The sequence below is a fragment of the Dermacentor andersoni genome, chromosome 11 (genome assembly GCF_023375885.2).
Source record: "Dermacentor andersoni chromosome 11, qqDerAnde1_hic_scaffold, whole genome shotgun sequence".
Classification (NCBI taxonomy): Eukaryota; Metazoa; Arthropoda; class Arachnida; order Ixodida; family Ixodidae; genus Dermacentor; species Dermacentor andersoni.
In genome coordinates this window covers 31101423-31114843 of record NC_092824.1, presented here as the reverse complement: position 1 = coordinate 31114843, position 13421 = coordinate 31101423, and the positions used below count along the sequence as shown (strand labels likewise).

Here is a 13421-nt window from a genome sequence, read left to right as displayed (position 1 = left end):
TGGTCACATGTGCGGAAGGCATTACGTGGTGGTTGTTGTAGATGAAATATTTTATTATATTCGAGTAACGTCGCTTGTCGGCTCGGAGCACCTATCGTTGACGTTCGGTAAATAATTTTTACTCCAGGGTGGCAAGAAGGGTCTGTGGTGTCTGAGCCGCATGACTGCAAGTGGCCTCGGGGCGCTTACACTTAAGTTCCTCGAACATGGTTGAGTGGAAAAGACTTTTGGGATGAGGCATTTTCGCGAGAAACCTTCCTGTAGCATTACGTGAAGGCTCTATGTACAACCCAAAACACACTGAAACGAGCAGGAGCGATACTGTGCTAACGGAGAGCACTGACGTCACTTATACGTGCCTTAGATGTCTAAAGTCAATCGTCGCTCGAACACCTACACGCCCAGGGATAAAGCCAATGTTGACTTCACGTATCACATTTATCGGCATAATTTGGCCTAAAATATAGGGGAAAAACTTTCGGATTCACCCTCCTGAAAACGTCGTGTTGGCTTTGGCTCATTCTATGTATCAATTACTTGCGCCACGACTGCCAATATCTCCCGGGGAAGCCTTAGCAGTTCTCCTGAAAGAAAGAAACAGTAATAAACACATGTTTGTGCCTTACTGAAATTTGCTTTGATGATTCGGTGTCAATTCAGCAACGGTCACTGGGGCGCCTCTTTTAGTGTTCGAATATTAGCACTTTAGCGTCGACATAGTGGCGCACTCTATCGTCTCTTTTTTCCAGATCTGTTTTACGATTTCATTCGAGTTGCCCAAATGCCCGACGTTTTACTGGTTCTATCATCCTTGGCACAGACTGCGCATGCGTGATAATTCAACAACGTTCTGTCTCAGAAAGAAGCTAGTGCTCCGGAGCGTCGTCACCAGCCATGACTGAACAACGAAACGGTGAACAAACGCCTCCCGCGTTTGCTTTCATCAGAGAAGCAACCCCGGGTACAAGCCGTGAAGGCGGCGAGGATGCCTCAGGCACTTCGGACGATTACCCTGCGTGAGTATTCCCACTTGTGAAAGTTTCGTTGGATATTGTCAGCTGTAGAAACAACCTGGAATACAGACTGTAACAGTTATACATTTGTTTCCACATCGAAGTGGGCGTTTTCGAGGACGACTTAGATTCAGCGTGGCTGCGGCAGTTTATGACCATGATAAAGAGAAGTGCCTGCTTCCGTTTGATGACGGCTTCGCACACTTGTAGCAGTAGCACATTGGCTGGGATGTTGCGCTGCTTAGCTCGACATCACGAGTAATATTCCAGGCGCAGTGGCATTTTATCAGTGATTGTGAAACGCAAGAAGGCTCCGTAACTTGGATTTACGTGCGCATTACCGAAACCCAGGTGGTGAAATTTAATTCCGTCATCCGTCCAAGAGTTTGTCATAGCGAGATCATGGTTTCGAAACGTGAAATACAAGGATATAAATAAATAAAACAGTGTCACACTTCCATTGGCGGTCGAGTGAGCACACTCCAGGAGCTTCACGAAATATCGCACAAATAGTACCATTTGGTAAAAACCCAAGAGATGTGTGACCAAAGAACAACACTACTGAACTTCTTGTTGTTACTTGTTTTTCAGGAAATATAAAAGGTGCGCTTGAAGAAAAGAATTAGCTGGAGCTTAGCTAAGGTTAAGCCTGGATATCTCGAAGCAAAAATGTTCGGTGATGCTTATGGTTTATGTTATGGTTATGCTTCATGATTTAGCCCGTGGTCATGATTATGGTTTAGCTTATCGTTATACTTTGATTTAGCCTATGGATATGCTTACGGTTTACCTTATGTATATGCTTACGGTTTGCCTTATGGATATGCTTATGGTTTAAGTTATGGATATGCTTACGCTTTAGCTTATGGTTATGCTTTATGATTTAGCCTATGGTTACGCTTACGGGTTAATTTATTGATATGCTTTGGTTAGCTTCTGGTTATGCTATACGTGTGCCTTGTGTAGTTATGCAAATTGCTTATCAACGCCATATACCATAAGTTATACAGGGTTAATAACTTTTTTATTCATCATTGTTGGGCACATTGTCTTGAGATTTCTGTACAGCCATAAACACAGCTCTCTGTATCGGTAGTATCACTGTCTTCGCCTTCCATGTTGAATGCTCACCCCTATTCACTGGCAAGCGGTTATATAGTCGGCCTCCGCGATGAACACGCGCTTGCGGCGAACTTCAAACGATGACGCACAGCGCGCGGCAGTGGCCACCTGCACCGCGCGTGACGTCACGCGCGGCAGCAGCAAAAGGTCAGGCGACGGAGCCGGCGCCGACTCCGAACACGCTTACGGTGCCAATTCCGACATACGCCGGCTCGCTCTAAGCGCGCTCTTGACTAGCGTAGTGAAGCTTTGGGCTTTGAAACACCATAGGTCCGATCTTGTAAGCGTTCCAAAATAGAACGGAGGTGGTTCGTTCCACCGAGCCAAATACGATTCGTCAATTTTAACCATGCCGAACGCCATGACGTCAATTGTGACGTGATATCTGCTGTCAATCATTCCGAATCGTCTGCTATCGGACGAACGGAACATACCGCCTATTTTGTGACGTAAAGAACGAACCGCCTCCGTTCTATTTCGGAACGCGTACAAGATCGCACCCCATATGTCTTTGAAGTGAACGCCGTGCTCATTTTCGCGGCATGTTCGGGCGAATCTGAAAGCACTACCGGGACGCCGCGACGGGCACGTCATTTTGGCGCGACTGCGAACGGCCACGTTGGCAGAGCGTGCGAAGGTAATCCTGAAATGGCGAGAACAGTTGCCGACTGCAAATCTCAAGCTGCGCGGTCGCACGCTGGCACAACTGTTGCGAACGTGGCAGGGTGACTGATTCGACTGACAGGCACGGCCCTTGTACGAGATCTAATATAATGCAGCCAAACCTAACATAACCTTGCGTTACCTAAAGCATAGTTTGAAGCTCTCGTCCACCGTTTCCGCATGCCACTCATGGTGCGGCCATCCAGTCACAATGTGTATGACTAGCGCTTTCCAGTTGAGTTGCATGACATCGTAGAGATTTACGCACGTAGTCTAAAATGGGCGGCTTGGAGGGAATGGCACTACATAATTATATCGTAATCTTCCAATTTAGCATCTTCCTAACTTGGTTCTAGCATCTTTCGTTGTTTTCTTATATTTCATGCATCATGTCATAATTTAAGAAATTACGCAATTTAAGAGTGCGCCGTTCACCTATGCCAGCCAGCAAGTTATACTTTTGATAAAATGATACATTACAGGTTTTACCTTAATTAACAAAGAATCACTTCCCTTGTTCCAAATTCTGTTTGCCAAAAACACTCTTCAGGTATATTCTGCCGTAACTAGGAGCACCGAGCCAAAGCCAATATGTATGTCTCATTCCAGGTATATTGACGAGTACATCAATGACGCGTTGAAGGCGTTGAACCGCCAGACCGATGCTACTGACGTCAATGGTATGTACAGCATAGCCTTTAACCATCCATACCACTCGCGAAGATGCTTAACAACTAACAGAGGAGGCATCGTTTCAATCCATCATGACGGCGGGGCATTTATTGATCATACGGACGCCTTACTAGCTTCACCAAGTCAGTTGGTGATGTGCAGTCGTAGTGTGAAATTCATGCAGATGAATTGAGTGCTAACAGAGTCAACACTACGCCTATTCTACGTGCCTCAAGTTTCGAATGAATTCATTTTCAACGCGATGAATTCATTCGTAAAGGCAATCGACGCTTCTCGATATGTCCTGGATGTCGTGTTGGAATGGGGTCAGAGTAACGAGCTTAACAATGCGTAGCAAACCAACCGCATGTTTTATTCCTCACGTTAAATGCTTGCATGAGGATCCTGTCGTTGAAGGGCCTCTTACCGGGTGCCATTGCAAATTTAAATTATACGCGGGAAATCGCCAATGCGCCGTCAAGGGAGGGTTTCGGTAATACAATTTTTCAAGTACATTCGTTATGGAAGATGATAGATGACATCGAGCTGTCGTGCTACTGTGCCGTCGGCAGGCTAATGTTACTGCTTCCAGACAGTCTTCCCCTCTGCCTCGTATGGCGTCCTCAAGCGGCATTCCTTCGTTGCCTTCTCCCATACAGGAGCAAAGGGCCTACGTCATGTTAACGTGACGAGCCCCTTCTCTATTATTTATTTCGACACGTTTTTGTCGTACGACACATCTGTTTGTAGGCATTCCGTCACTAGATGATCAACCAAATTCCGGTGCAGTGGTCGGTGCAAGCAGTTCACATTGCACAGATACATTTGTTAGCGGGACCCTCACCGGCTTTCTCGAAGCGCGGCACCTTCCAGATGAAGGGCACGTGGCCTACTGTTGAAACTTGCAACTGTTTCCTGCCACGCAGCCGCTTATACGTTTCACACGCGGTAGCCACCCCTTAATTTACCAGCCATGCTTGTGTATTTACAAGAGCGAAACCTCGTGAGAGGACCTTTGAGACAGCTCTCTGTCTACCATGCGGAAAACAAGCCACACCTTACTGGTATTCTGGAAAACATGCGGTCGTTATGTTTACCGGAGCGGGGTGAAATTGCTGCTTGTTGCATCTGGGTCGCAAGCCCCTAGGCTAGAGTTGGCCTGGGGCACAGCTGGAAGCATCTGAAGTTCCTGGCAAAGGATGAGTCGACTGCTAACAGAACAACTTGTATATTATAGCATCGCAAATGAGCGGCCGGTCAGGTCGACCGAAGTGGAGAGACGGGAGAGCACGTTACTCGACGGAAGAAATCAGCCTCTTTGCTGGCGTCCGGGGGCAGCTGCTTTTATACCCTCGGAGTCGAGGGCAAGAAGGAACAGCTCGGGATGAGGCGCTCGTAACGGCGGCGCACGGACAGGTTGAGACGAGAAGTGACGCATCCACCGGGCCGGCGCCGGTCAGACCTCCTCGCTTCACAGTTGGGGAGCTCCTCTCCCCGGCTGCCGCGCTTTGACAAGCGTGGGCACGAACATGCACACACACACACGCACACACTAAGACACGTGGCATTGAAACATGCCTGGACGCGCTTGTCGGGAGGCGTTGCGGCAGCGCTGAACGGGCCAAAATGTCCGCCGCTTTGAACGAACCCCCGGCGTCCGTTGCATCCGCGCCGGCTATACCTCGCGTCGTAGGTGAAACGTAACAGACCGCCCCGCCGGGAGAAGGAGATCGCGATGGTCAGGGGACTGCATCCGCTGTCCGGAGGGATGTCGCTCGATGATGCTCATAACCGAAGTCGGTCGTCCCTCAATTTGTTTCTTGAGCGCAGCGCACAGAGAAGGCCTCGTTCTCACGTTCAGGTACACAGGACACTGCAAAGTGACTTCGGGAGAGTTGCCATTTTTGTTCTCGTTCCCAGCAAGCGTTAGAACTACGCGGAAACTCAGCCGCTCAGTCAGCAAGCACAACACAACCCTCACTAAGCCATGCGAGGCTCTTTGCCCTTTTGTACTACTGCCTAGTTCCCTACAGTAGTCTAGCAGCACTCAGAACGCGTCCACAAATCGGAAAATTTGACTAGAAAGCCCGCCATGACTTTGAAACACTAAACAAAAGCAATATGTTAAAATCCTGCCTCAGGAAGAAAACATCAGTAACAAACAACTTTGAGGCTGATTCCTACGTTAGGGGCCTCGACTTAAGGCATCGGCGTTACCGTTGAGACTCCCCTTTTTGTAACGCACCTCAAAGGAATATTGTTATAAAGCAAGGCTCCAGCGCAGGAGGCGGCCATTTTTGGAAGAGATGGTCTGCAGCCATTGGAGAGGGCAGTGATCCGTCTCGAAGCATGCGAAGCGGAGACCGCAGCGAGCGACCGTACACTAGCTCAGCTGGCGAAAACCCCGTAGCCGCATGCGGCGCGGTCCTTAATGCAAACATCACCCCAGGCAGACAGAGCTCCCAGTCAGTTTGTTGTTCAAACCACAATGCTCTCAACACGCGCTTCATGACGGAGTGGAGCTTCTCAACGGAATTCGACTGTGGGTGGTACACTGAGCTGTGTAACAGCTTTACCCCGCTCCTTTCGAGGAAGGCTGTCGTCAAAGCGCTAGTAAACACGGTCCCCTGATGTGACTGGATTTCCGCAGGAAAACCAACTCGCGCAATATGGACAGTAGTGCATTGACTATCTCAACTGAGCTGAGTTCTTTAAGAGGCACTGCTTCAGGGAAATTTGTCGCTGGCCAGATCACAGTCAAAATGTGTCTGTACCCCGTGGGTGTTACCGGCAGAGGTCCCACTGTATCAATAAGGAGCCGTCTAAAAGGCTCCGCAATGATAGGTACCAACTTCAACGGCGCCCTCGATTTGTCCCCTGGTTTGCCCACCCGCTGACAGGTGTCACATGTCCTCACAAACTGCTCTGCGTCACGAAAACATCCTGCCAATTGTACTCTTGCAAGAGATGGTTCTCAGTCTTCTTAAATCCTAGGTGTCCGGACCCCGAACCCCCATGCGACAAGCGCAACAGATCCTGACGGTAGCACTGAGGCACGATCAGCTGATCGAACTCCACTCCCCTGCGGTCTAGATAATTCCGGTACAGGACCCCACTTCTTTCCACAAAACGAGCATTTTTCTTGGCGATACCTTCCTTGACATTGCAGCGCATGTTTTCTAGGCTGCCATCCTTCTTTTGCTCGGCTATCAAAGCCGACCGGCTGACTTTTAGCAACCTATTAAGTCTATCTGATGTAGGCGCGATGAGCAAATCTGCAGATAGCTCTTCTAACTTTCCCGTGTCGGGCATTTCCTCTCCAATATCTGGTGCCTTCAACGCTACAGGCTCAGTTTTATTCAGTTCGGACGTGCTCTGAATATTAGCTTGCTGCTCCTCCGACCCTTTCTTATTGTTCGACAACGTCGGCCCCGCAAATACCGCCTTTGCAGCGAGCTCCCGAACTCTCGATCTAGTTAAGGCCTGAATGCTAGCCTCACCAAACAAAAGCCCCTTCTCGCGCAGGAGGTGATCGGACCTGTTCGAAAATAGGTACGGGTAATGGGGGGGGGGGGCAGCATAGATGACCCTGCGGCCTCCTTCTCAAGTGCTCCGAAAGGTCCTTCAATAAGCATTTTGCTACGGGCAGACACACGCTATGAGCTTTCACGGCTTGCTTGATTCATGCGCACTCGCCCGTGAACATATCGGGTTCTACGTAAGAGGGGTGAACTACATCCATTGTAGCTGCGGAATCACGAAGCACTCGGCACTCTTTCCCGTTCACGAGGAGGTCTCGCATGTAAGGCTCGAGAAGCTTCATGTTCTCGTCAGTGCTGCATAATGACAAAAACATGACTTTTGTTTTTGTTTCTGGACACTGCGCTGAAAAGTGACCCGGCTTCTGGCACGTATAACACACGCGCGCTTGCCTCATCTCGAACCGCTTTCTGCGTTCGGCTTCGGCTGCCGCCATCTCCTTACGTTCGGTCGGACTGCTTTCACTCGCATCCGCATTACGTGTGTCCCCCTTGCTCCCATGGGCGTGAACTTCGCCCTCTTAAACTTGGAGCCAAATTCGCAAGCTCCTCGGCTAGCTCAGCGGCTTTAGCCACCGTACTAACGTCTGGCCTGTCCAAGACCCACTACCGCACGTTCTCAGGTAACCGACTATAAAACTGTTCCAGCCCGAAACACTGCAGAACTTTCTCGTGGTCACCAAACGCTTTCTCTTCTTTGAGCCACTCCTGCATGTTTGACATAAGCCTGTAGGCAAACTCTGTATATGACTCACTTCTGCCTTTCTCATATTCCCGAAACTTCCGACGGAACGCCTCCACTGACAGCCTGTACTTTTTTAGCAGACTTGATTTCACTTGGTCGAAATCCTCTGCCTCCTCTCTCTTCAAGCGAGCGACTACGTCGGCCGCCTCGCCGGGTAACAAAGTGAGCAAGCGCTGTGGCCACGTTTCCCGAGAGAACCCCTGCTTCTCGCACGTTCGCTCAAAGTTAACCAGGAACAAACCAATGTCCTCTGCGAGCTTAAACGGCCGCATCAGGTCAGTCATTTTGAACGATACGCGCTCTCCTGCACATCCTCAGCTTCTAACTCAAGAATAGCCCTTAGCAGTTCTGGTTTTCTGAGTTTGTTTGAGACATCCAGACCCAACTCTCTTGCAAGCTCCAGCAATTTCGGTTTGCGCAAGGACTTCCAATCCATGGCTGCTCTCAATGCTGCTTTCTCTACTGCCTATTATTGTCTTGCCGCAAACTAACCCGGGAGCAACGACAACCACAATTACCAGCTCTGTTTCTGACACTAACAAAAGCCTGGCAAAACTCAGAAGAAGAAAGTCCCGCACTCACCAAACCTCGCAGCCAAGAATTCAGCGCCGTCGTTCCGCTGCAGGCAACCAGTCATCACACAGGGCTCGTTGCACGGCTCCCGGATGGTCGTTGTGCTGCCCCAGCATACAGTCGACCGCATATCTTCGCTGCTGGCCTCCGTTGTCGTGATCTCACCGCTGGCAGCCAGTTGTTGCATCTGGGTCGCAAACCCCAAGGGTAGCGTTGGCCTGGCGGCCTGGGGCACAGCTGGAAGCATCCGAAGGTCCTAGCAAAGGATGAGTCGACTGCTAACAGAACAACTTGTTTATTATAGCATCGCAAAAGAGCGGCCGGTCAGGTCGACCGAAGTGGAGAGAGGGGAAAGCACGTTACTCGACGGAAGAACTCGGAGCCTCTTTACTGGCGTCCGGGGGCAGCTGATTTTATACTCTCGGCGAGGGCAAGAAGGAACGGCTCGGTTTGAGGCGCACGCGACGGCGGCGCACGGACACGTTGAGACGAGAAGTGACGCATCCGCCGGGCCGGCGCCGGTCAGATCTCCTCGCTTCACAGTTGGGGAGCTCCTCTCCCCGGCTACCGCGCTTTGACAAGCGTGGGCACCAACATGCACACACACACACGCACACACGAAGACACGTGGCACTGAAATATGCCTGGACGCGCTTGGCGGGAGGCGTTGCGGCAGTGCTGAACGGGCCAAAATGTCCGCCGCTTTGAACGAAGCCCCGGCGTCCGTTGCATCCGCGCCGGCTATACCGCGCGTCGTAGGCGAAACGTAACATGCTGTTACTTTGTCCAACGGCTAACATGCATGGCTAACTGTAAATACATTCTTAGGAAGTTCAGCTACAGACGTAGGTAAATATATGCATCGCATAGCTGGGCTCTTGAAGAACAGTTCACTATCAGTTGAAGCTTGTATTTATCTCATCATGACATGATTTTCCTTGCTATTCAAGCTTGAATAAAATTTTCACACTTGTTCTGTCACCTTTTCCTTCGCCCACGACTCGATCAGGCTGCCTACTGCTAACAATCAATAGGTGGTATGCAGAACCTGTAGGTGCACTTTTGCACACAACCCGTTGACATATACAAGTTAGTCGATATCGGGGTGCAATAGTAATGAAAGTGTCAACATTCGGGTTGGTGACATCATTCGGCAGTCATCCTTTCGCTGCACCACCCAAGCGTTCGAAACAACTTTCTTTTTAATAGGAAGCTTCGGCTGGAAGCTTCCTATTAAAAGCCAATAGAAAGCTTCGGCATGTTGACCATTTTCATGGTCAACATGCAGAATGCCAAAATGCTTTGAGTAACAGCTCTTAGACTGACATGAACGATGTTCGTTGCATTTGAGAATGTTCTAGTGACTGCAGTCAGGGAATTACACACGTAGGGCCTGGATGGTATGCCGAAATTCCCGAAAATTGGCAATTTTTCCGAAATTTGACACAACCTATTCAATTTAGTAACTCTAATCCTCAAACAAGTATAGCAGTCCTGTGAACCGCAAGATACAGAATATCTAAAGAGGCCGAGTTTGATTTATGAGTCTACAATTTACACAAATGACAAATGCTTCCGGGCATTTTTAAAAGTCCTAGCTATAACATTGCGGTAAAATTTGGACCACTGCGTATCATTATTCCATATTTACGGGTATTAGTCAATTACTTTCTAGAATTATATCGTTTTTATTGATCGAATACACAGTTGCAAGCTTGATATTCCTTTATTACAAATTTTGGCGCATTCAATTTTTTTTTAAGGACACTCACCATCTCAACAATAGGTTAGTTTATGGCAGTTACAAGATTTCATCATTTTTTTCCACATTCGATAGCCTGCATCAAATCTGGCGCAAGCGTGACCGAGAAAAATATCCCTGCTCCTACGTACTTAGACAGAAGCCTCCGAGATGAAGTTTCCTTTTGCGCGTTGCTAACTAAGCAGCTTTGCAATAGCAAGAACGCGTCCTTCTTGGTAAAAGCAAGTATGGCGTGAGCCAAATTGTGCTTATTGAATTTAACATACGTTTTTTTTTGCGACCTTAAGGAAGCATGGAACACACCTCTTGCTTGAAATTGGAAACATAGGTTTGACCTTTGTAGCGCACTAAAACAATACGACCTGTAGTGTTTCGCTTAGCAAATGGGCGTGTTCTAATCTGCTGTATTGTTTGCTGCGTACTTATTTTTAGAAAAATCTACATTCCACTAATTTCAACGTGATTGTCTCTCACGTCAATGTGAATCTTTTTCGTGCACTGAGCTTCGAATTCTAGAATTCCGGAAAGAAAACGCGCACTGCACACGCCAACACAGCAGCCAGCCTTCCCTATCCCTAAAGCCCAGAGAGAGACAGAGAGAGAAACGTTTATTAAACGAAACAGTGTTCCGAGCGAGGCCGGGTATCTCCCTAAGATGGAAAGGCTCCTTAGACCAGGAACCCTCTGGCTTCGACTGCCCTCTTGGCCCTGGCGACGAGTTGTCGTCGGTCTTCCAGGTACCCGAGGGTTAGCTTGGCCTCCCACGTTTCGAATAGGTCGTTTGCTTCTATTGCTCGTTTTGCGTGCGTTTCTGGTTGCATTTCGCTGCCTTCCTGCCACGGGCATTCCAGGAGCAAGTGTGCCAGAGTGTCGGGTACGTTGCAAAGTGGGCAGCGGTAGCCGTGGGGCTTCGAGTAGAGGCGATGCATTATCGTTCCGTGCGTGTACGTATTACTTTGCAGGCATCTGAGGATCAGGCCTTCTTCTCTGTTGAGTTTAGGGTGCGGTGGAGGGTATACTCGACGATCGAGCCTGTAATGTTGCAATATGGCCGAATAGTTGGTGGGTATGGCCTCCGCCTCTTCTATCACGGGTCCGAGAGCGCGGGGGGGGAGAGTGGAGCCCGGCTGACGTGCTCGCGGGCAGCGGCGTGGGCCGCTTTGTTCCCCTCTAGTCCTTCGTTTCTGGGTACCCACGTTACGCAGCTGTACGGGAGCGCAACTAAAATGTTTTGCATGCCACCATTTATTTTTCATGCGCTTTGAATAACCTCTGCATAGCGACGAGTAAACACCTCTGCTGTTTTTTCGGGCGGTGCAGATGACACTGACAGCGGAAGCACGAACTACGCACCTGTGGTGTCCACCACTACTGCCGATCACGCCTGGCCCAGAACGGGCCACGCTAACATCGAGAAACTATGCTCCCCTACGAAAGACACCGCGAGGTGAGCCAACATATCGAAATAATTATTGACATAACACAACCAAGCCATTGAGCAAACTGCAACGGCGACCGGGCCTCTCACTCCCGATTTTATGCCACATAGAAAATAGCAAAATAGATCATTACTGTAAAACCAAGAGTAAATGTCTACTTCAAAGACGCGTGAAGATGTTTCAAAGACGCGTGAAGATGTTTCAAAGACGCGTGAAGATGTTTCAAAGACGCGTGAGGATGTTTCAAAGACGCGTGAAGACATTTCAAAGACGCGTGAATACGCTTCAAGGACGCAAGAAGACGCGTCTCATTTCTCTATACAATAGGGTAGGCTCATGCGGTGTATAAAGGGACAGTGCCGCAGCAACCTTCCCCTCGAAGAATGTGGCCAATGTTGGGCAACAAGCCTCTTCGGCGGGCTCAGCCCAGCGTTGCACCGCCATCCAAGAAAACCTCATCAACATCTATGTTTGTGGCATATAAACATACTGTCACTCAAGGCGAGGCGTTGCCAAATTACCACTTCCAAGAATAGCGCTGAACACGATTAATAGACGAACGGCACCACCGTTTCCCTTCGAGCCGTATAACCCACAGTAACCCTGGGTCATACAGAACCAAAAGGACTCTGTAAGCTAAGTTAGCTGTCTTATATTAGACACGCAGCACAAATGCATTCTCCAATATGTACCCACTAATATTGCAGAAGAACGTAAGGAGACTTTTACACAATTTATATGATGTCAAACAGCCAATTTAGAAACTCAGTGCAAATGTACTGCGAACCGCTGTGGTTGCGTAGTGGCTATGGTGTTCGGCTGCTAAGCACGAGATCGCGGGATTAAAGTCCGACCACGGCTGCTGCATTTTGATGGGCGCCAAATGAGAAACCACCCATTTGCTCAGAGTTAGGCGCACGTTAAGGAGCCCCTGGTAGACCAAGTTATTACCGAGTTCCCCACTACGGCGTGCCTCATAATCAAATCGTGGCTTTGGCAAGTAAAACCCCATAATTTATCAATTCTTAAAAGCTCTGGGTGTTCAGGAAACACACGTAATATCTACACACACACATTCCTAGGGAATGTCATTTTTAAGAGAGACCGCGACGATGGTCTCACCTCGTCGGCTGGTGTGGCTATAATAGTAAATAATGAAATTCCTTGCCATCAAATACAACTCAGAACGACCTTTGAAGCTGTTGCTGTCCCAACACTGCTGCTCGACAGGCTGGTAAAAATCACTTCCGTTTGCGTACCTCCCAACCACCAAATTCGCGAAACAGTTTCAGAGCCTTACGGATGAAATTCCGGAAACCCACAGAGTATTTCGAGAAGAAAATGCACGTAGCCCCCATTGGGGAGATTCTCGCTGGAAGTTTGTCTTTTGTGGATGCCTCTTTATTGATAACGAGCCAAAATTCTTCAGCTTGAGATAAAGCATTCTCCTCGAAAGACAGCAGCACCGCATCATATACACTCTTGCCCTACCTCGAGTGGAACGTCCTAAATAACTCGTGAGAACTCTGCTCCGGCAACTGATCAGACTATGTCCGCAATAATAAAACACATTCACGCTGATACGCATATTTCTCTTGCCAGTTTTGAACGCCATGTGGGCAACAATATAAATTTCCATAGCACTGAAAGAGGTTATTTATGTCTCCATCTTGAAACAGGGCTCGGATACATCTTCTATGGCCTATGGCGTCATGAAGCTGCTCGTTTAATCTATTACAAAAGATGATCACTCGTGGGCTATTACTTTCTTGAACGAGACAAACTACTTGACGTTTATGAACGATGCTTTAAAACAGGCGATCCACAACTGACCACCTCGTGCGGATTGTATCTTACATACGTATAGCTTTTGCTTAAAAACAGTTATTTCTC

The 13421-nt window shown here is 48.7% G+C and overlaps 1 protein-coding gene across 3 annotated transcripts in view; it reads left to right on the top strand.

Moving 5' to 3' along the window:
* The first annotated feature begins 768 nt into the window (after positions 1–768).
* LOC140214262 (uncharacterized) overlaps positions 769–13421 on the top strand; it is a 35839-nt gene continuing 23186 nt past the window's right edge. For 2 of the 3 annotated variants that reach the window (XM_072285621.1, XM_072285623.1), the window contains exons 1-3: positions 769–1016; positions 3408–3478; positions 11410–11536. In XM_072285621.1, the coding sequence (XP_072141722.1) occupies positions 895–1016; positions 3408–3478; positions 11410–11536 (320 nt within the window). In that variant the 5' untranslated portion in view covers positions 769–894. The remainder of the gene's footprint in view (positions 1017–3407; positions 3479–11409; positions 11537–13421) is intronic. The other variant, XM_072285622.1, reaches the window with a different exon arrangement.